The sequence below is a fragment of the Ursus arctos genome, unplaced genomic scaffold, assembly GCF_023065955.2.
Source record: "Ursus arctos isolate Adak ecotype North America unplaced genomic scaffold, UrsArc2.0 scaffold_16, whole genome shotgun sequence".
In the NCBI taxonomy this organism is placed as follows: domain Eukaryota; kingdom Metazoa; phylum Chordata; class Mammalia; order Carnivora; family Ursidae; genus Ursus; species Ursus arctos.
In genome coordinates this window covers 4,100,732-4,124,322 of record NW_026622830.1, presented here as the reverse complement: position 1 = coordinate 4,124,322, position 23,591 = coordinate 4,100,732, and the positions used below count along the sequence as shown (strand labels likewise).

The window sequence follows — 23,591 nt, the reverse complement described above, 5'->3', positions numbered from 1 at the left end:
CAGAAGAATGAAACTCAACTATTCTCTTACACCATACACAAAGATAAATTCTAAGTGGATGAAAAGACCTCAGTGTGAGACAGGAATCCATCAAAATCCTAGAGGAGAACATAGGCAGTAACCTCTTCGACATGGGCCACAGCAACTTCTTTCAAGACGCATCTCCAAAGGCAAGGGAAGCAAAAGCGAAAATGAACTTTTGGGACTTCATCGAGATGAAAAGCTTCTGCACAGCAAAGGAAACAGTCAACAAAACAAATAGGCAACCCACGGAATGGGAGAAGATATTTGCAAATGACACTACAGATAAAAGAGTGGTATCTAAGATCTGTAAAGAACTTATCAAACTTAACACCCAAAAAACAAATAAGTGAAAAAATGGGCAGAAGACACGAACAGACACTTCTCCAAAGAAGACATACGAATGGCTAACAGACACCTGAAAAAATGTTCAACATCATTAGCCATCAGGGAAATTCAAATCAAAACCACATTGAGATACCACCTTACGCCAGTTAGAATGGCAAAAATTAACAAGGCAGGAAACAACAAATGTTGGAGAGGATGTGGAGAAAGGGGATCCCTCCTACATTGTTGGTGGGAATGCAAGCTGGTGCAGCCACTTTGGAGAACAGTGTGGAGGTTCCTCAAAAAGTTAAAAATAGAGCTACCCTCTGACCCAGCCATTGCACTACTGGGTATTTACCCCAAAGATACAGATGTAGTGAAAAGAAGGGGCACATGCACCCCAATGTTCAGAGCAGCATTGTCCACAATAGCCGAACTGTGGAAGGAGCCAAGATGCCCTTCAGCAGACGAATGGATAAAGAAGATGTGGTCCATATATACAATGGACTATTACTCAGCTATCAGAAAGGATGAATAGTTATCATTTGCATCGACATGGTATCATTTGCATCGACATGGATGGAACTGGAGGGGATTATGCTAAGTGAAATAAGTCAAGAAGAGAAAGACAGTTACCATATGGTTTCACTCATATGTGGAACATAAGGAATAGCATGGAAGCCATTAGGAGAAGGAAGGGAAAAATGAAGAGGGGGACATCTGAGGGAGAGACGAATCATGAGAGGCTATGGACTCCGGGAAACAGACTGAGGATTTCAGACGGGAGGGGGGTTGGGGAGATGGGCTGGCCCTATGGGTTGGCCCGATGATGGGTATTAAGGAGGGCACGTACTGCATGGAGCACTGGGTGTTATACGCAAACAATGAATCATGGAACACTGCATCAAAAACTAATGAAGTACTATATGGTGATTAACATAACATAATAAAAAAAATAAAGAGCCCTGCCTGCAAAAAAAAAACGCAGACACACACACACACACACACACACACACACACACACACACATGGCAAGAGTTACTTCTTGTTGTAGCTTAATAATAATCTGTTTATATATAAAAAAATAAAATTAGTTAGGAAGTCTTCCCTCCTCTTCTGTTTTCTGGAAGAGGTTGTATAGAATTGGCATTGATTCTTTTTTAAACATTATGTAGAATTCTTCAGTGAAGCCATCGGCCTGGAGACTTCTTTTTTGGTAGTTTTAAAATGACAAATTCAGTCTACTTAATAGAGTGCTATACAAATGATCTCTTTCATATTTGGTGAATTGTGGTAGTTTGTGCTTTTTGAGGAATTTGTCCATTTTATCTAGGTTATCAGATTTATCTGAGTATCATGTTTATTCACAGAATTTCCTTTTATCCATTTGATATCCACAGGATCTGTAGTGATATCCCTGCTTCTTTCCTGATACTGTTAATGCATATCTTCTCTCATTTTTCCTTTCTCAGTATTTGTAGAAATTCTGAAGATCAATTTTATTGATCTTCTGGAAGAACAGACTTTTCCTTTCATTGACTTTATTATTTTTCTCAACCAACTTTATTTATTGCTTTCCTTTTCCTTATTATCTCCTTCCTTCTGCTTGCTTTGGGTTTACGATGCTTTTCTTTCACTAGGTTCTTAAAGTAGGAGCTTAGATTATTGCTTTGTGGCTCTCTTGTCTAATACAAGCCTTTAGTGCTCTACATTTCCCTCTGAGCACTGTGTCAGCTGCACCCCACGAATTCTGAGATGCTGTATTTTCACTGTCATTCAGTGTTTGTTGTTGCTCCCCTTGACACTTTGTCTTTAAACACGTGGTTTACTTAATGATATGCTGATTCATTCCAAGTGTTTGGAGATTTTCCTGTTACCTTTCTGTTATTGATGTCCAGTTTGATTTTATTCTGGGCAGAGAACACACTCTGGATGATTTCAGTTCTTACTAAGGTTTGTGTTATGGCCTGGGAGATGGTCTCTCTTGGTGTGGCATTCTGGGTCCCGGCAGGAAGTGGAAATTACACAGGTTAAACAAGAGAAGGTTAAAACAAGAAGTAATACTTTTGCAGAGAATGACTATAAGATGTAAGGAAACTTTATAGGGTACTTTAGAATTGAGAGGAAGGACAAACTTGGAAGAGGTTCCTACCTCATTGGAGAGGCTATGGCTTGGCTCTCGAACAACAGAGAAGCTGGCTGGTTTAGCCAGACTGGAGCTTTCTGGAGTTGCTGGGTGAACAATAGGGCACTTTGCAGAGTGTAGGCAGTCAGCAGGTTATGAACAATAGGAGACACGAGTGTACACTGGGAATCTGGGCACCAGTGGGGACAGAGCCCTTTGGAGCTAATGGGCTGCATGGGTGGGAGGTGGAGTGGTTCTCTGTGGACGCCCCAGCCAGGTTGGCTGTGCACAGGATGCAGATGGAGCGACACAGCCATGTGACTCTCTGGCCATAGGCGGGGTACATGCAGGCTGAGCAGGAGCTTTGGTTTCCATGTGTGGGGCTGCAGACAGCTTAGTGTCAGGCTGAGGCTGCAAGATTTCAGGGGCAATGGATCTGGGGACTTTGGCAGGGGTAGGCTCCAGCAGATGTCCTTGCACCCACACCACTGACCCTCTCCTTGGCCCCTGCCGAAAATTGCAGGAAGCCTCTCCTTCCTGGAATGTCCCTTAACATTGTGCCCTCTTTAAAATCTTAAAGGAATTGCACTGTTTATCATATAGCATATGTCGAAGGGTGCATTTGGCGCTGACAGGCAATAAATTAATAACTGACATGGCCTGCCCCCGTGGCCACTCAGCTTCCATGTACATATTGGCACTTCCTTAACACAATGAAACAACTCTATATTTCTGCCTAACAAGATACATCTTTCCTTCCTACAATTGAAGAAGTTTTAGCTCTTTCAAAATGAGAACAAACAGTCGTTACATCCGTCATGGGCTATACTAATTACTACTCAAATTCAGTCAAGGGCTTCCTGAATATTCTCGTCCCTAGAGACCAAGTTATAAAGTTAACCTCCAATAATAACTCATGCATAAAATCTAAATGTATGAAGAAGGATAAAGAAGTAGAGGATGATTAGTGTATGTAAACAGACCCATCGGTACAGCGTGAATAGAGATCACACCTAAAGCTATTCCAGTCCTCATTTCTGCAGTTGGCTGTGAGGTTATGGTCCATTCCAGAGTTCCCATGCCCTTAGGGCAGGACCTCAGCTGCTCTGGGTTCTTTACCCTTGGATTATATAGTATTCCCTGAAAAGTTCGAGTATTTATTTCCTCCTCCAACTACTGTCACTCTAGTATGTGGCCATAGGTCTCTCTGGGGAAGGCTAAGAGGAAGATTGGCAGCGTGTCTTTGTGGCAATAGTGGGGGTCCTCTTTCAGGGGATCTAGCACGCCTGTCATTCAGGGGCCTCTGGCCTGTGAACTGACTTAGGTCTGAAAACTGGATGAAAGGCCACGATTCTCCACTTGGTGACTCAAGTCAGATTGTTTGCTACCACACTTAGAGTGCTTCAAGCAGTGTCCTAGCAGGCTGACTACCTTTTTCACTCTTTTTTTTTTTTTTTTAAGATTTTATGTATTTATTTGATAGAGAGATAGAGAGCACAAGCAGGCAGAGTGGCAGGCAGAAGGAGAGGGAGAAGCAGGCTCTCTGCTGAGCAGGGAGCCCGACACGGGGCTCGATCCCAGGATCCTGGGATCATGACCTGAGCCAAAGGCAGATGTTTAACCAACTGAGCCACTCAGGGCACCCCTACCTTTTTCACTTTTAGGGACACCATGATCAAGCATCCACTGCTAAAGATCTCTGAGGCCCAAAGAATTCTGATTACTGACACGTTCCCTACTGCTGTGTGGTTGACATGGCCTACCTGCCTTTGACGACTAAGTGCTGCTACTTGGCCTCTGCTGTACTGGGGTTGAGACATCACATTGAAATCAAGGAGCCTATCCCAAGGGTGGCATCCCCTACAGCCATACTTGGCCTGAAAAAACAGCAACCACAAAGGTTTTCAGAGACGCAAGTGGCTCCTCACTAATGTATTTCTCAGTGTCCTTAGAATCTGTTCCCACGTAAATAGCACCCATGTTTCTGTGACTGTGTATTAGCAAAGGCCTCCAGCTCTTTTGGTGGATAAGTTATTTCCTCCTGGGTCACAATGTATACCTGTCCACCTGATCATGCTGAGACTTGATTCTCGTTAGGGGTCTTCTGGCAACGGGGTCGTTAGGGTGGGTTCGGAGAAGAAGGAGGAGCTCCTTTCGAGGAGGGTATCACAGGGCTTTTAAGTTGATAGAGACAGGTCTTGGACATTGGAGGGGAATCTGTTGCTGCTGCTAAGAGAGACTCAGGATGACGCAGACGTCAACATTGTCAATTTCTTGAGGTCCAATAAGATGTCCTTATTCCACGTTTCAAGGATCTCATTTTTTCCCCCACTAATGACCTAATTTTCACATAAGAAATGCGGCAAGACTGTGAATTCAGCTGCCATTTTAATTCAGCAACTTGCACCATTACATTTTGTGTTTGATTTTCAGCAATGTCAGCCCTGCAGCTACGAGAAAGAAGAGATTCTTGTAGGGCTGTCTTGGAGGCTGTCTGCTTCTCAGACCATGACTTGAGGTGGGAGTTAACAGACCTGAGCTTGTCATTTTCTCTCCGTAAGCACTGAAGGGCATTCAGAAACATTCATCCCACACCACAGCCCTTGTAGTCATCATTACTGCCATGTGGCAAGAGCCCGAGCCACGTGAACTCCCGAGGCACGTGCTCCAGTCGGCACTTTATCACAGGCAACCACAGATGATAGCTTGATTAATTGTGATGGCACTGCGTGTCAGGGGCTACAAGCAGCACATTTCTCATTGGCAAGGAACTCAGCATCACACTCAAGTCCAGGGGCATGACCAAATCAGTCTCTAGATTCCATCTTTAGGGATCTGTGTCCTGAGACCACTCCTAGAATTCTGTAGTAGTCAGTGTCTAATTAGGAAGAAACCACAGTAGTTCACACTCCAGAAATTTTACATAAAAACGATGAACTGTAATAAAAGACCAACTATAAGATATAAGGCAAGTCTGTGTGGTACCCTAGGGTAGAGAGATTACCCAAGAAAGGGCATACTTGGAATGGGTTCAGACCTCATTGGAGAAGCTGTGGTTTTGCCATTGAACAGCAGAGAGGTTGACTGGGTTAACCAGACGGGAGCTTGTCTGGAGTTGCTGGGTAAACAGTAGGTAAATACCCTGGAGTGCAGGCAGGAAGCTGGAGATGTGGGTGTGCACTGGGAGTTTGGACGCCAGTAGGGACAGAGCTCTTCAGAGCTCATGGGCTGTGTGGAGGAAGTAGGTCTTCTGAGGGAGCAGCCACTTTGTGTAGACCGTCCCCCCCCCCCCCCCCCCGCCACCCAGCCACAGATGGGCTGTGCTCTGACTGCCGGGGCCCTAATTTTCTGTCAAGAAGGCTACAGACACATCATCTCCAGTCTTAGGCTATACAGTTGCAGAGAGACCACATTCGTGGCCTGTGGTTTAGGCAGACTCCATCAGCTAGCCCCATATTGAGTGTGTGGTTGTTCTCTGTATGATGTCGTAGACACGTATTTCATCGGAGTCCACTGGTGTCACTATTTTACCATTGGGAGTGAAGTGTACCAACTTTATTTTCATCTACACTCCCCCATTTATGGTTATCTTAAATATTCTACATGAATTTAGAACCATATCAGACAGTGTTATTTTTGTTTCAGCCATCAAACATCATTGAAAAAGTTCTAAAGGAAATTTAGAATTTACCTGTATTTTTATAGGTATACTAATATTACCTGTATTTACCTTTATTTTTACTCTGTTACTCTTTTTCCTTCTTGATGTTCCAAGTTTCCTTCTTTTATTATTCCTTTCTGTTTAGAAAACTTCCTTTAGCTGTTCCTTAGGGTAGGTCTGCTGGTGACAAATTCTCTTGGTTCTCTTTTATTTGAGAATGTCCTGATTTCCCCTTCATTCAAGGGGGATTTTTTTTTTTTCTGGATATAGAATTTGGGTTGACAGTTCTTTTATTTCAACCCTTTCAAAATGTACCATTTTGTTCTAGCCTCCCAAGTTTCTGATGAGAAATCTGCTGTAACTAGATGGTTTTTCCCCTCTAGGTAAGGTGTCATTTCTTTCTCATTGTTTTCAAGATTTTTTTTTTTTCTTTAGAGTTCAGAAATTTGACTCTGGTGTATTTTGGTGAGGGTTTCTTTGGTTTTATCTTGTTTGGGGTTCACTATCTTCCTGAATCTGTAGGTTTTATGTCTTTTGCCAAATTGAATTTTTCAGCCATTATTTAAATACTGTTTGAGCTCAGTCCCCTTTTGCTTCTCCTGCCAGGACTCTGATGACGTGAATGTTACACTTTATGTTAGCCCCACAGGTTCCTGAAGCTCTGTTCATTTTTTCAGCCTGTTTTCTATCTGTTGTTCAGACTGGGAATTTCTGTTCTTTTATCTTCAAATACATTGATTCTTTTCTCTGTCCCTCCCATCCTGCTCTTGAGCCCATTCATTGAATTTTTGAAATTTTGTTTATAGTATTTTTTCAGTTCTAAAATTTCCTTTTGGTTGTTCTTTTCTTTTCTTTCTTTTTTTTTCTGAAACTTTCTATTTTTTAAATTTGTTTCAAGCATATTCATAAGTGTCCATTGAAACATTTTTATGATAGCTGCTCTAAAATCTTTGTCAGATAATTCCAACATTTCTTGCATCTTTGTGTTGACACCTATGGATTTTCTTGTTTTGGTCAGTTTCTTCCTGCTTCTTGGTATGACAAATGAGTTTTGATTGAAATGTGGCCTTTTTTGGTGCTATGTTATGAGAGCCTGGCTCGGTTAAAGCCTCTGTTTTAGCAAGCTTTCTCTGATACTGCTCAGCAGGAGAAGCAGGTGGGTAGAAGACCAGGTTGCTCACTGTCTCAACCCCCAAGGAGGAGCCTCTCGTTAGTCCTTTGGGAGGGTGGTAATCTAGCTTCCCACAGGGCCATCACTGATATCTCCCCAGGAGAGAGCAGCGCCTGGAAGACAGAGGATGCCTTGTTATTGCTCCCCACATGGCTTCCACTGCCACCGTGGGCAGGGGTGGCCTCCTTCTGTTAGGCAGTGGTGAATGTCCTGACTGCCCCCCCAGACTTTCTCAGACACCACCCAGCAGGCTGGGAAAGTAACTAAACAAACTCCGGCACCCCCACACACTGGAATAGTACCCAGCAATCACAAGGATGAACTCATGAAATGCACAGCAGACTGCATGCATCTCAGAGGCATTAGGGTGAGCGAAAGAAGTCTGACTAGAAAAGTTATACAATTCCGTTTATATCACATCCGAAAAGGCAAAACAATAGGGACAGAAATAGATCTGTGATTGCCAGGCTAGGGAAGGGGAAGAGGCAGATCAGAAGAGGTGTGGAGTAACTAGGAGGAGGAGGTATTCTTCTGTATCTCCGTTGTCTTGGTGGCTACACAACTGTGTCTGCTTATCAAAATTCACGGAGCCAGACGCCAAAAAGGGAAACAGTACCGTATGTAAATTGTAGCTTAATTGACAAAAACAAAGTTCAGTGCAGGCTGGCACTGCCAGAAGATGGAGAAGTTGGAGAAGTACCATCGCCTTTCAGCCAAAGCGTCATCTTTGTGGGTCCTAATCGACATGCCTTTAATGAGTAGAGCCCACAGGCCCCTGTAATGTGGGTCTGTGCATTGCATTTAGTGCACACAGGATACAAACGAACAAAGAATGCCTACCCGTATGCGGCATTCCCAAACTTGGGATAGGTAGGGGCCGTTGAATAGGTAGGGGTTAACTCTTGTAATCTTCTGAATCCCATCAATCTATGGGACCCTGTGTCCTACTCTGCTTTGAATTCAGCACCACATCTGTTTGCAGTTTTCCTGCCTAATTAATATAATCATATAAAACAATAATCATCTCCAATACCATATTCTGAATTATGTTATTTCATACTGTAAACACACAAATCTGTTTATAGCCTGCCGGGCGATCATGAATTGTGGTGTTATGTACCATTTTATTTTATGTGTTCTGAGCTGCAAGGGTCATGATAAGCCTCCAGCGTGGCCAGGCCTGTGGTGCGGAGAACTGGTGTTGGGATGCACGACAGCTAGCAAAGGTGACCTTCGAACTCGTGTTCTGTGGATAAAGGGAGGTGGTCCTGGAGGACGGTTCTCCCCTTTGGGTTATCCCCATCTCTTGGCCAACAAGAGAGCTCTAAGCTGTGCTTTCTCCATCTGCCATAGTGGAGAGTAACAGTGACAACGGTGGTAAGGACAGGCGTCTTGTCATTTAACTGAGAAGGGTGCCTATAGCTACAGTTGTGGGTCATTTTATACCTAGACCTTTTCCTCCCCGCTTTGCAGTTGAGGAAACAAAGGTCCAAGGAAATAGATTTTCCCTGAAAGAATCACAAAATATAGTCGGGCAGGTTGGTATCCGTGAATGTATTTCCGTTTTATTTAGTGTATCATGTCTCAAGCCTGCCAGGCACATTCCCGCCCCAGGGCCTTGGCATTGCTGCTCCTGCTGTCTGAAACCCTCTCCCCAGATACCCCTGTGGCTCAGTCCATCACTAGCTTGCCGGGTTTGTTTAGGCATCACCTTCTGGGTGAGGCTCACCTGACCCATCCCACTTAAAATGGCAACCCTCCCTCCTTGCCTGCCTCCTCCCACACCTCCCCCACCTCACTCCTACCCTTCCTTACATGATTTATTTTTTTCCATAACACGTATTTTCTGATGCATTATATAATTTATTTAAGAAAACTCTCTCACCTGTCTGTGTCCTAGTGTATCGTAAGGGAAACCGGCACGTGAGATAGCACCTGGCATGGACTAGATGCCCCATAAACATTTGAACGGGCGAAAAAATGAATTTTCAATATGTGGAAATAAAATGGGGCTCCTCTATTTACTGTAACCCTGAGCAGTGCTGATACATTCTACCACTTTTTGTTTGAAATGTTCTACTAAAACTGAGTGCTTTGTTAATGTGAACGTCCCGGTCATTTTGGAACAGCGGCCAGCTGATGAGACCGAGGGTGGCAGAGCTTACAGTATTTCTAAGCCAGGGAGAGCAGGAATCCATGCTGCCAACTCGGCCAGTGAGAGCTCTCCTGTGTGTCCTGTGGCCTCTCTCCTAGCTGTTTCTTTTGCATTCCAACAAACAGTGTTGATCTCAAATGGATGTCAAAAAGCATGTGAGTACTTGAGCTGATTGCCTTAAGAACCAGTGGAAGATAATCTTGCTATAGGTTAAAATGCTAATTTATGAGCTGTCAAGGCCTTTCAGAGAAGTGGACAAGAAAACAGAGGGCAAAGATCAGACATACAGGCCATCATCAAAGCTGAGTCAGCCTGGAGGGGTGACCAATGGTGGGAAAAGGGGAGCTGAAGAAACTCTATGTCAAGACCTTTCGATATTTGAAGGAAACAGAGAGGACAGTGCCACTGCCAGAGGAACTAATCAATTCTGACCCCTTTCAATGCTGATGCAGTTGTCTATCCCAGCAATGCATCCCGGGAAAAGTGGGTTATCATGGAGTCAAAGTCTACGAGGGATATAGTAAGGCAAAAATCACCACTGGTCAAAAATCACCCTCAAAATTCCTCAGGTAGGCACCATGTCGCTATCGTACTATTCAGTTAGCTCTTGCTGCCTAACAACCCCAAACGCAGTGGCTTAAGATGACAACCATTTGTTTAGCTTATGATGCTATGGGTCAGTATGAGGCTGGGCTCTGTTGAGTGGGTCTTGTCTTGGCTGGGCTTACTCAGGTGTCTGTGGGCAGTAGCCAGCTCTGTGGGGGACTGGCTGGACTAAGGCGGCCTCCCCAGGAGGGCTTGTCTTGGCTCCCCGCTGTCTCTCGTCCTCCAGGTGGCTAGCTGGGGTTTGTTCTCATGGCTGAGGCAGAGTGGAAGCATACAGAGTTCTTGAGTGCTAGGCTCGGAACAAGATCATGATCACTGATGCCATGCTGTTACCCAGAGTCGAGGGGTAGGGGAAAAGTCTCCAGATCTTAATGGGAAGAGCAGCAAAGTCCCCTTGCAAAGGCTATGGAAAAAGGGAGGTGTGAGGGATCGAGGCTGGTTTTTGCAACCTGCTAACAGTATTTCTCAGTACCTCAAACTCAGTTAGTTTTTCCTTTGGTGTTAAAGCTTATCTTATTTCCTTGCTTGATCACCACATGCAGCAGGGGACTTGTCTATTTGGTGCACGGTACATGAAAATTACCGCTAACACTGGGGTTATGCTCAGTGGTGAGGTGCTCATGGCGTGAGAACCAAGTGAGTTTTACTCTACTGTTTCCTTATGGAGTTGACTTCTAGGGGCATTGCCAAGAGATTGAAATGATTATTTTCATTTTTGCTCCACCTCCTCACGTGTCGTGGCTCCGCTGAACAAACCTTTGGGGTTTCTGAGAGATGAGACACTAGAGCAGCATGGCTTGGTCCATGTCAAGTGAGCAGTCTCTTTACGCTGGAGTTTCGTGGACACGAGTCCCACCTGCCCTCATGCCTGACTGTGTGGGGCACAGGAGCTGGGGTGTCCTCTGCTTTCCTTGGGTCCTGACTACAGTTGAAATTCTTTCTTGGGGGAACAATGTGGGCAGTCACTGGATGGGTCACTGAATCTGCCATGGGCCTGACACAGCTCCTCATCCAAGTTAGGCCATTTTTTTATCGTCTTCTCCAATGCCACACCTCATTCATGCAACAGGTAATTTATTGAATACCCACTGTGTGCTGGGCCATGTTTGGGACACTGGGTTATCTGGGCCACTGGTTAATAATATACAGCCATTAAATGTAATGATTCCCATAGAGTTTCATGGCATGAAGAAACAGAGCTCATTCTGCAGCTCAGACACACATAGAGCAGAGAGCTCCTTTCCTTTGCCTGCAGTTGACTGGCTCTTCTCTAAAGCCCCACTCCTGGTTAACATGTATTTATTGACTCTCTTGAGCTGGTACTTTAGGCCAGGCACACTTAAAATCCATGTAACTCTCACACCACCCTATGGGGGAGGTATTACTGTTCCCCATTTTACAGTGAGGAAACTGAGTCACAAGGAGGTTGTGCAGGTCATCTGGGGTCACAGCACGAATAAGTGCAAGGCAGGATTTGGACCCTGCCTCCCAAGCCCTCTCTCTAACCACTCTGCAGAGCAAATGAAAGTAAATGTCCAGTCCTCTTGGGTCCCCTCATCTCATATCCTTTTGCCCCTCTTCCACCCGCAGTATTTCCAACATGGCATCTGGTGGTCCACTCAGCCCGTTCAGAGGGTTTCATCACAGAGCTACTCTTCCTACCAGGTGCCCCCCTTCCTGGCACCATGTGCCCCAAGCCAGACCCTGTCCAGCCTCCAAGAGGACCAGTGGCAGCTCAGGATGGCTCAGCCCCAGGGGCCTCCCTCTGCCCAGCCTTACCTTGCTCTGGCTTCAACAGAGAGATGGGGGACAGCTTGGTGTTGCCCAGGCTTATACCTTCTGTCCTACTCGCCTTACTCTTTGGGGCCCATGCCCCCTCACTATCTTTCAGGGCCAAGAAAATTGGAGCCTTTTCTTCTGTTTCCTGTATGAATGTCCTGGGGCTGCTGTAACCACGTCCCCCTGGGACACTGGGAGGTTTAAAACAATGGCAGTGTGGTCTCCTACGGTCCAGAGTCTAGAAATCTGAAATCCATGTGTGGGCAGGGCTGGGCTCACTCCGCAGGCTCTTGGGAGGCTCCTTCCCACGTCTTGCCAGGTGGCCAGGTGCCCTTGGCTTGTGGCCGCGCCCCTCTGTTTTTGCCTGGTCGCATGGTCTTCGTGTTGGCTGTCTGCAGGTCATTGGATTTGGGGCCCACTCACCTCCAGGTGCAGGTCCTCTCATATCGGAGCCCAAAACGTCAAACAGAGAGAAGGTAATTGTGAAAAACCTTTTGCCCTCAACAACAGTATCTGCTGTCAAGATTGTTGTCTTACCAGAAATCTGTTGTGCGAGCGGGAAGCGGAAGCTCGCTTAGCTTCTCTGCCTGTCTGCCTTCTTCAGGAGGGAGCACGCAGCCAGGCAGCTTGCCCTGGGGCAAGTCTCTCCCTCCCTCAGCATCCCCCTCCTCTGGAACCCTGCAACGCGCCTTCCGGAGCGGGAGCCTTGTGTGTACTGGGTGACTCAGCCCCTGTAAAGCCCTGGGGCGGCACAGGGCACGGGGTAAGGCTCAGCCGTGCCTGCTCCCGACCTGTGAAAGTCCCCCTCTCTTGAGGCTCATAGACGCCTCAGGCTGACCAAAGCGAAACTGATGAACTTGGAAAAGGAACAAAGAAATGTCAGTAACTGTCAGCGGATTGTTAACCCTTTTGCATTTAGGCTGTGATTAGAGCCTGTGGGGAGTTTCTCTCTTCTCCTTGATTGTCCCCAAATGAGAATCCTAAAGTGAGAGGAACTCGCTGCAGCCTGTCAGCGGGTAAGCGGCGGAACTGCAATTTGAGCCTGGGAGATGGGTCTTTCTTCAGCCAGGGACCCCGGGCCCCAGGGATGCCTGACCAGAGATGCCACCTGGCGAACGTGCGGCCTTCAGAGGAGGGACAGAGCTCCCCCGGAACCAGTCCTGGCCCAGCTGTCCTCCTCCCTTGCACTGACCTGCTGGTCCTCACCAGAGGACCAGGGAGCCGTGGCTGCTCCTTTGGGGGCACAGGGCTGAGGGAAGAAGATCTGCAGCATCTAACTGAAGGTGTCCCAGGTCAAGATTTTAGATTAGAGGTACATTCCCCAAAGCGTGGGACCCTGCTGCTTGGTTGTGCAAGATCATCTGAGGGCCCCACAGGTATATGTTTAAAAAGACTGTTATATATTTTAGTAATAGCCCTAAGAAAAAAAAATAATCCTTTTTTTCCCTCCAGTTATTACAAGAATTTATTTATTGATTTATTTTATTTACTGTGATAGGCAAAGCATGGCATCACATATACCCCTTGTGTTTCTTGGCTGATAGGGGTAAAGATCTTTTCACGCGTCTTTTTAAACATTGTTCTGATTTTTTTTAATTTTAAAAATTAACAGACTTCATTTTTTTTAGAGCAGTTTTTGGTTTATGGAGAAACGGGAAAATACAGAGAGCTCCTGCATAGCACTCACCCCAGCCTCCTGTCTGCTTTGGCCTGCGTTTACATCTTGCCTTAGTGTGGAATGTTGTTACGGTTGGCGTGGCAGGATTAATTCGCCATTATTAACTGAAGTTCAGAGTTGACATTTGGGATCACTCTTGGTGTTCTGCATTCTGTGGGCTTGGACAAATGTATAATGATACGTATCTGCCATTACAGTATTAAACAGAAGAGTTTCACGGCCCTAAACCTCCTCTGCGTTCCACCTGTTCCTCCCTCCCTCCCTCCCATCAAATCCTGGCAACCACTCTTTTAACTCTCTCCATAGTTTTGCCTTTTCCAGAAAGTCATATAGTTGGAATCATACAGGACAGAGCCTTTCAGCCTTGCTTCCTCCACGTTGTATGCATTGAAGTTCCCTCCACGTCTTCTCACGGCTTGGTAGCTGATTTTGTTTTAGTGCTGGCTGATACTCCATCGTCTGGATGGACCACAGCTTATCCATTCACCTGCTGAAGGACATTTTGGTTGCTTCTAAGTTTAGCCATTATGATGAAAGCTGCTATAAACATCTGTGGGCAGGTTTTTGTGTGAGTGTAAGGTTTTGGCTTATTGGGTAATGATATAGCCCCCCTATGCCTTTTTTCCCCCCTACCTTTTGAAAGTTGTAAGATACACATAACATACGATTTATTGTTTCAGGTGTTTTTAAGTGTGCAGTCTAGTGGCACTGAGTACACTCACATTGTTGTGCACACAGCTCCCTTTTAAAAGTCACCGTATTCCAGGGGTGCCTGGCAGGCTCAGTTGGAAGAGCATGCAGCTCTTGATCTCAGGGTCTTGAGTTCAAGCCCCATGTTGGGTGTAGAGATTATTCAAATAAATAAACTTAAAAAAAAAAAAGAGCGAGAGAGAAATTAAAAAAAAAATAAAGTAACTGTATTCCAGCAAACCCCAGTTACCCAGGGACTGGGAGGAAGTAAGGGTCTAAGAGGTCCCCACACCGCACAGCAGGCGACAGACTGTAGCTTGGGAAACTGTGAGCTAAAACAGTGGACTCAGCACCAGGTTCTTCCTGAAAAATTCAATGTGTTTAACACATTGGGTACATTTCTCCATAGCCTTCTCTTTCAGGGCCCCAAACATGCATTTTTAGAAACTATTTGTGGCACTTCCATGCCCTTTCTTTGCCCAGGCCCCTTTGTGGGTTGTTTCTGAAAAAAGGGAGCTTTGGCAATAGTCACTTTCCTGCAACTTTTGCCACCTTTCTGTTTACCTCCCTGTAAAGCTGCACACTCATTCCAAAGAGTATTACGAGCTTGGGGGCTCAGAGGAGGTGGGGGGCTGCACATGTGGCAGAATGGAGGAGGTGAGGGGTCCTTCAAGCTCTCTGCCAGGAGGACCCTCAGGATGGCAAGGAGACCATCACCTAGCAATGAGTCTTGCCAACCAGGCGGTCTTCCCAGAGACTTCCCCGACGTGCCTGCCTTTACCACCTTGTGCCTCAGCTTCCCCGTTAGTCCAGTGGGGATAATAGGACCTGCTACTGCCGTGATCCAGAGTGAGAAAAATTAGTGGCAGCCCTTCGAGGTTTCCCCTGAGAAAAGTGCCATCTCCCTGGAGGAAGGTGTTAGTTGGCTCATTATCTTGCCGGGAGGGCTCAGCTGCTCCTGAAGGGTGTCGACTTTGCTGTGATCACAGAACAGGCTGCAGAGAGCACAATAATCATCGTGGCAGGTGGGTCAGAAATGTAGCACTCTTTTTCTGGAATTTTGTTTGAAGCCCCGTGCCTCCCTGAGGCAGTCTGGGCTGCTTTTCTCCTTCCCGAAAGGGTGGGCTGATTTCAGGGGGCACGTGGTCATCAGTCCTCAGCTCCCCCAGCGGGACCCCTGGGACCCAACTGGAGTTTTCCTGGTCCCTCCGAGGCCCTTTGTGGGGCTCCGGTATTTACTCTGGGGAGTGGGAGCCCTGTAGGCTTCTTCCATCCTGCTTGCCTGGGCACGCACAGTGGGCTGTTTTTGCTCTGTCCTGGGCCCTCGCCTGATTGCCTCAGGGAGTGGGGTCCAGGTCACCCCTCTACCCAACTCCCCCCTGAAGCCAGCTTTGGAAGGCCTCCTTTTCTTCCCACCTCTCCTTCCCACCTCCTCCCAACTCAGGGACCATCATAACTGAGAATGGGAAATGGATTTCCTCCTTAGGGTTTTGGCTCTGGAATCCGGAAGACTTTGCTCTGTTTCTGCCACAGCAACTCCAGTGAGAGCCCTGCCTGCCCATCCCCCCTCCACATGTAGGAGCCAGCTTCGGGCAGCACTGTGGGCCTGACAGCATCTGGGACCCCAGAGCCGTCCGGTGTGTACACTTGGCCAGCTGCACAGCCCGCATGTCACCACTTTCAGGAGGACCCTCGATGCGTGACAGCTTCCTTGCCTGTGGGGTCCCTGAGATGTGTGTTCTGTGTGATCTCTCATCAGTCCCCTCGGGGTCCAGCTCTACCTGCCCCGTGACACACACTTTGTAGCTTCCTTCACCTCGTCTTTTTTCTCCCTTACGAGTGTTTCCTGGGATCACCTCCCAAATAGAATCCTTGTGATGACATCTTTTTTGGGGGAACCCAGCGTGAGACAGCATCTCCTCTCAGAAGCAATGAATGGGGCCTGCTGACTGATGGGGGAAGAGATGGGGTAGGAGGGAAGAAAGGGTGGGGGAGGATTCGCTAGTTAATAGTTCAAAATATCAAGGCCTATCTTTGGAAACCCAAATAAGTGGGTTACTTACTCCACGCTTGGCACCTCGCTCCGTGCTCTCACAGACTATTTCAGGAGCTCTCCCTGTAGCTCTGCCCGAGTGACCTGTTCTCAGAGCTGAGGGATCTGGGTCTCAGGGATATCCACCAGCAAGCCAAGGAAACAGGGACAGGAACTCAGTCTGATGGTTCCCCTGGGAAGCATCTCGAAATTCTTCAGCTAGTAGAAAGGATGCAGAACCTCGAGGTAAGCCATTGTCTTTCTTCGACATCGGCTCTGAGGAATTGCAGTACCCTCTTCTGATCCCTAAAGATTTTCGTCTTCAAATCTTCTCTTAAAAAATTATAACCTGTCGAATGTTTTGAGGCAGGTGGCATGGTGGCTTGAGATCCATAACGTTAGATAGGTCTTTGAGGAACAGAACAGAAGAGTTGGTTTCAGGATTAAAAAAAGACTGGCTTGTGGCATTTGCCGATTTCTGTGGTGTGAATACCCCCACCATGGCCAGTCCCAAGCTGTGAACACGACATCACTGAACCCGAAGTCGGGGCGATACCAGGATGTGGAGTGCCACACCATCACATGACATTTCCGTCATGGCGACACAGTCAACATAAATAACCCCTGGCTCACCGGTAACGGTGAGATGTAATAAAATAGTAAGTGAGGAGCTTTAAGGATTTAGCACCATTTTAATTGAGGTAAAATTCACGTAGCATCAAACTCACCATTTTAATTATTTTAAAGTGGACATCTTGGCGGCATTCAAGTATGTTCATAATGTCGAAGCACTGCCAGAACATTCTCATCACTGCAAAAGGAAGCCCTGTGCCCAGTCAGGCGTCCACCCCCTATTCTTCCTCTCCATCCCTGGCAACCTTGTAATCCGCTTTCTGTGCCCATGGACTTTGCCTCGTCGGGCATTTTCATGTAAATGGAGTCACGCAGGACATGACCTCTTGGGTCTGGCTGCTTTCGCACAGCGTCACGTGTTCAAGGTTCGTCCCCATGGTAGCGTGTCAGCCCTTCACTCTCGCTGTGGCCGAAGAATATCCCATTGCGTGGACGGACTGCGTCTTGTTTATCCGTTCATCCGCCAGCGGACATGTGGGTTGTTTCCACCTTTTGGCTGTGTTGAATTGTGCTGCTACAAACGTTCACGTATAAGGTTTTATATTTTCAATTCTTTGGGGTGTATACCTAGACATTGAGTTGCTGGGTTGTATCGTAGTTCTATGTCTAACTTTCTGAGGAGCCTACAAAATGCTGTTTGCCATCTTGCATTCCCATAAGCAGTGCTCACGTGTTCTGATTTCCCTACGTCCTCAGCAGCGCTTGTCCTTCAGCTGGTGGTTACTGCTGAAGACACGCTGGCGTGAAGTCCTATCTCACTGTGTTTTTGATTTACATTTTTCTAACGACTGATGGTATCGAGCATCTTTGCCTGTGCTTTTGGCTTCGTATATCTTCCTCGGAGAAATGTGTATTCAGGTCCTTTGCTCATTTTGTAGATGAATTGGTTGTCTTTTTTGAGTTGTGAGAATTCTTTATGTATTCTGGACATATCAGATACATGATTTGCAAATACTTTCTTCCGTTCTGTGAGTTGTCTGAATGAAACATGAGAGACTGTGGACTCTGAGAAACAAACTGAGGGCCTCAGAGGGGAGGGGGGTGGGGGAATGGGATAGACCGGTGATGGGTAGTAAGGAGGGCACGTATTGCATGGTGCACTGGGTGTTATACGCAACTAATGAATCATCGAGCCTTACATCGAAAACCGGGGATGTACTGTATGGTGACTAACATAATATAATAAAAAATCATTAAAAAAAAAATCTGAGCAGGATCTGCACCAAAAAAACAAGACAAAAAAAAAACAAAAAAAAAACTTATTATGTTGTTAGCCAACATATAGTACATCTTGGTGTCTTTGATTCACAGAAGTTTAATTTTGGTAAAAAAAATATTTTAAAACTTGGTATGAAATTATATAAAATGTGATTTTGAAAGGTTTTTTTAATTGCTTGTGCTTTTGATGTCATATCTAAGAATTCATTGCCAAATCCAAGGTCATGAAGATTTACTGCTACATTTTCTTCTAAGAGTTTTGTAGTTTTAACTCTTACATGTAGGTCTTTGATCAATTTTAAGTTAATTTTCATATATGAAGTGAGATAGGGAGTTCAGCTTCATTCTTTTGCATGTGAATATCCAGTTGTATACCTTTGTTTTTAATATAACTTATTTATATAATGTAACTTTTAATTATGGCCATGTTTAACACCTGGCTTGCAGAATTCCTGAAAATCAGCTCTCATGAGCCAGCATGATCTGGTATGAGCCAATATGAGCCAGTACCCGCATGTGCCTACTTCTCCATTACCCAGCTGCAAAAAGCTGCAATATGTATTGTTTTTCTGAAGGAGCTGAGCTGGGGGATGATCGAAGTGTGCTTATGGAGCTCTTAGGGGATGGGTGTCTGAGTAAGAAGCATCTGGAGACCCCCATTCCTATAACCACGGACGTGTCCTTCCTTTTCCCATTGTATTTGGCTTTCCCCCTCCCCCTGCCATGGTTTGAAGAACATGGCTGGGTCTCTCTTGCAGTCTTGCCTAATATTTGCCCAGCTCTTCTCTCTGGCTGACAGGGAACTGATTGTGTCCCAGTTGGATCTGGAGGGGTTTTGGAAGCCTCACCTTTGAGCAGGGACCCAAGCCTGATGCTGAAGTTGAGGAAGTGCTCCTTATCCTGATGGGGTAACCAGATAAAATACAGGCTGCCCTTACATTTGGATTTCAGGTAAATAATACATAATTTTTAGTTAAGCATGACCTGTGCAAGATTGGGATATACTTATACTAAAGAATTATATGTTGTTTGTCTGAAATTCATTTAGCAGGGCATCTTCTATTCTCGTTTGCTAAATCTGTTAGGCTTCCCTTCAAGTCCATTTTCTTCCTTATTGCCCTCATCCAGCGGCATAGACTAAGAACTCCAGGGTGAAGAGGGTCCTAGGGAGGTGCTGATTCTCTGCCCATTTTACAGATCTGGAAACCAAGTCCTGGCATGGAATCACTGTGGACTTAGAAAAGTCAGCACATTTTCTAAGTGTCCCCTCTGCACAGGGCACTGTGCTGGGTGTTGGGGGTGACGGTGATAAGCCTACGTGTGTAGAGGGCGAGGGTCAAGAGTTCCTGTAAGGTGTGTGAAATAAGAGACAGGATTCAGACAGACCTGGGTCCAGATCCTGCTTTTCCATGTATTAGCTGCGTGTCATGTCACTTGTCTCTGAGCCTCTGGCTCCCTTTCTTAATGTGGGGTAACTACTTCTAATGTGGGGATTGTTGCCAGGCTCCAGTGGGGTGATGAAATGCCAGGTGGGGCAGGGAAGGGCTTACTGCATGATGAGAGAAGAGAGGTACCTGCGGTGAATTTTGGTTGTTGCCCACAGGTCGCCAGGCATCCTGGACCACCCAGATGATGCAGGATGGAGGTGCCAGAACTCACTCGCCCTGCCTTGCCTGCCAGGCATCAGCCAGCTCCTGCTCCTGGACGCCCAGGGGCCCTAGGTGGGCAGGTCTCACCTCACCTGACCCTGGGCCCTGTCATTCTGCCACCAGAGCAGGGTCTGGCCCCTACCGTGTTCCTGAAGGCCCTGCCCATCCCATTGTACCACACAGTGCCTCCGGGGGGCCTCCAGCCACGTGCCCCCCTCGTGACATGCAGCCTGGATGGGGGCGGCGTACCCTTTATTCTTAGTCCCGTGCTGCGGCCTGAAGGACCGGGCCCTACCCAGATGGGGAAGCCAGCGGCCCCGGCACTCACCGTGAACATTGTGGGCACTCTGCCTGTCCTGTCGCCAGGCCTGGGGCCCATGCTGGGGAGCCCTGGCAAGGTACGGAATGCCGGCAAATACCTTTGCCCACACTGTGGCCGGGATTGCCTGAAGCCCAGTGTTCTGGAGAAGCACATCCGATCCCACACGGGTGAGAGGCCCTTCCCGTGTGCCACCTGTGGCATTGCCTTTAAGACCCAGAGCAACCTATATAAGCACAGACGCACCCAGACCCACCTCAACCACTCTCGGCTCTCCTCGGAGTCTGATGCAGGTGGGGGCAGCCTCCTGGAGGAGGGGGACAAGGCTGGAGAGAGCTCCAGAGCAGATGGCATGGGGGACAGCAGCAACCAGAGGGTGGGTGGTGGGGCCCGATCAGAGAGACCCCTTTCTCCAGGCACCCAGGGTCCTGGGCACTGCCCAGCGCCAGCCATGCACCTGTCTTCTGTTGCCAAGACCCTGGGTCTGAAGTTGGAAGCTGTTCCCTGTCCAGGGTCCACATGTGCTGACAGAGAGACCCCCGTGGACTCTGCCCACACGGCCTCCCCTGGGCTTGCCCTGGCTGGCTCCCAGCCGAGGTGGAAGCTGCCAGAGCAGATGTCCCCGACTGCTGGCCGGCCATGCTCCCTGCAGCAGCAGCAGGTGGCCACGTCCTCGGAGAAGCCCTGGGATGCCAAGGCCTCAGAGGGCCGGCTGCGGAAGTGTGAGAGCACTGACTCGGGCTACCTGTCCCGCTCGGACAGCGCGGAGCAGCCTCCAGCCCCCGGCAGCCCCCTGCACAGCCTGTCTGAGCACAGTGCCGAGTCTGAGGGGGAGGTGGCCCTGGGGCCCGGGGGGCCCGGCCTCCAGCTGGAGAAGAAGCATCTGGAGGAGCGCATCGCCTGGCTTATCTCCCACAATCAGGCTGTGGTGGACGATTCCCAGCTGGACAATGTGCGGCCCCGCAAGACGGTCCTGTGCAAGCAAGGCAGCATCGACCTGCCCATGCCCTATACCTACAAGGACTCCTTCCACTTTGACATCCGGGCTCTGCAGCCCGGCCGGAGGAAGCCTGCTGTCCTCAGCTCAGCCCGTTCCACCTTCACCCCTCCAGACAAGGCAAGGCCACTCTTTTTTCACTCCGTCCCCACCCAGCTCTCTACCACCGTGGCATGTGTGCCCATCACCAGGAGCAACTCACTGCCCTTTGTCGAGGGCACCAGGACATGGCAGGAACCCCCGGACCCCCAGGATGCCTGCCCCAGGAGGCAGAAGCCTCTGAGCCCCAGGCCTGCCCCTGCCCGACTGGTAGATGTCCCCAGCAGCCACCCCCGGGCCCTGGTCAGACAGGCTGCAGTGGAGGACCTGCCATGTCCCCCCACTGGAGACAGCCTGATCCCCGCAGAGGACCCGGATGGAAACAGAGCTGCTGCTGGGGAGGGGGCAGCCAGCAAGGGCAGAGCAGCCAGTAAGAAGTGCAGCCAGAGGAAGCTGAAGATGTTCTCCCAGGACAAGTGGCAGGTGTATGGGAATGAGACATTCAAGAAAATCTACCAGAAAATGAAAAGCAGTTGCCATGGAGGGAAGAAGGCAAAGGAGGTGACCGTGGGTAGCGGGACAGAGCTGGACCTTCCTTTCCAGGAAGAGTTAGCAGGGAATGAAGGCACAGTCCTGTCCCAGGACGGGAGGACCCCTGTCCATGGGGACACATCTGTGGGGGCCAAGCCAGGGCCTTGCAGAAGTCCACTGGGCCCGGAGGGCTTCTTGGGGATGGAGTCCCCCAGGCAGAGGGAGATGGTGGCCAGAGCAGGAGGCAATGACCAGCCCAGGGTGAACAGGGCCACTTCACCCCCCACCCTCAGCTGCAGAGAACCCCCCTGTTCTGGTGGCAAGAGCCCCCTGCTTTCTCCAAATGGGAGGCTGAAGCTGGGGTGTCAGCTGCCCCCATCACCTGGTCCCCTAAAGGGAGGTGAACTAAAGGCTCCCAAGCTGGTTTTGTCAGACCCTAAGCTGGAAGGAAGCACCCGTGGTGGTGGGGACAAGAAGGAGACCTGTCAGTGGACCCAAACTGTGGCGAGACGGCCCAGTGGTGGCTCTGCAGAGCCCCAGCCCGCAGAGGACAAGCTTCCCTCAGAGAGAAAGAAGCTGAAGGTGGAGAAACTGAGCTTCCAGGAACAATCAGAGCCTCTGGAAACAGAAAGAGAGGTCCCAGGCGGCCCTGTGCAGGCCACGTCCCCGACATCTCAGAACCAGGACAGTGACCCTAGGGATAAGCCAGGGGGGCTGCATGAGAGTGCTGATGGTGTGGTGATGGGCAGGGCTGGGCAGCCAGGCAAGCCCTTGGAGCTTTCTGGCGCCGCCTCTACTGCTCCTTCTGTGGCCCCAAGGCAGGTGGGGCTGAGGGAAGAGATCTTGCCCTGTCCTACAGCTGCGTCCCTTGGGCATCAGTCCCACCTTGCCACTGAGGCCCCCAGTGTCCTCGCTGCCCTGGCAGACACTGCCTTCCCTCCCAAGTACCTCCTCAGGTTGCCTCAGGGAGAGACCCGCCCACCACTTCCCATCCCCCCGGGGCCCGGACAAGGCCAGGACCCTCTCTGCAGGAGAAGGTGGCCTGAGGAACGGGCATCCTTTGTTGGGTCAGGGCCGGGGATCCTTCTGCCTCCCTGCCTGGCCTCAGGCTTGGCCCCCAGTGGGACAGACAGCTTCGAGGAGGACCCCGGCTGCTCTAGGCCGTGGGGCAGGAGAAAAGGGGTGCAGGGAGAGGAGAAGAGAGACTTGGACACTGGCACCCCAGCAGTGGGGCCGTCCCCTGGCTCATCCACCGGTGCCCCCAGGGAGACAGCCTCCTTCCTGCCCACCCCAGCGTGTGCCACCTGGAAGACTGGGCCCCCTGACACCCAACACCTCTGCACGGGCAGCTCTGTGGTGGGGACCAGGCCATCTGGGGGTGTCCCGAGTCCCTGTGCACTCAGGAGGGAGTTAGGGGGACCTCCTGAGAATGCCCTGGAAGACCCTCCCTCGGGGCCTCTGGCTGGGCTCAGTTCCTGCTGCTCCTCTCTCATGGCCCCCACGCCCCCCAGCTGGCCAGAGCTGGCCTCGTGTACCCAGTCGGAGACCCTGTGGAGCTTCAGGGCCCACGGCCCTTTCCCATCATTGAGGGCCGAGCCCCGACTCACATGGTGTTGCTTGAGCCGAAGCCTGCCTTTGCCCACAGAGCAGAAAGAAAAGGCTGCTTCTGTGTACTTGGCACTGCACTTCCTTGGTGGCAGCCCCCAGGACAAGGGTCCAGACACCCGGCCCGTGAGCAGGGCGGTGATGGGAGGACGGACGAAGACGGGCCTGGGAGAAGGAGGGCAGGTCCAGACGTCAAAGGTAACATCTTCTTTGCCCGGGGCCCCGGGGCTGGGGGCGTGTGCTTGGCAGGCGGGACGTGTGATGATGGAGACGGGGGGTGGGGGGGTGGGGGGGGGTGAAGCCACCCCGGGCACAGCTGCTGTTCGTGATACCGGCTTCTCAGCCTGCTCCCAAG

General features: G+C 49.1%; 1 protein-coding gene across 1 annotated transcript in view; it reads left to right on the top strand.

Moving 5' to 3' along the window:
• ZNF831 (zinc finger protein 831) overlaps positions 1-23,591 on the top strand; it is a 94,323-nt gene that overhangs the window by 5,115 nt on the left and 65,617 nt on the right. Inside the window, exons 2-3 of the mRNA XM_026503829.4 lie at positions 18,896-19,047; positions 19,700-23,434. Coding sequence (XP_026359614.2) covers positions 19,736-23,434 — 3,699 coding nt within the window. The 5' untranslated portion in view covers positions 18,896-19,047; positions 19,700-19,735. The remainder of the gene's footprint in view (positions 1-18,895; positions 19,048-19,699; positions 23,435-23,591) is intronic.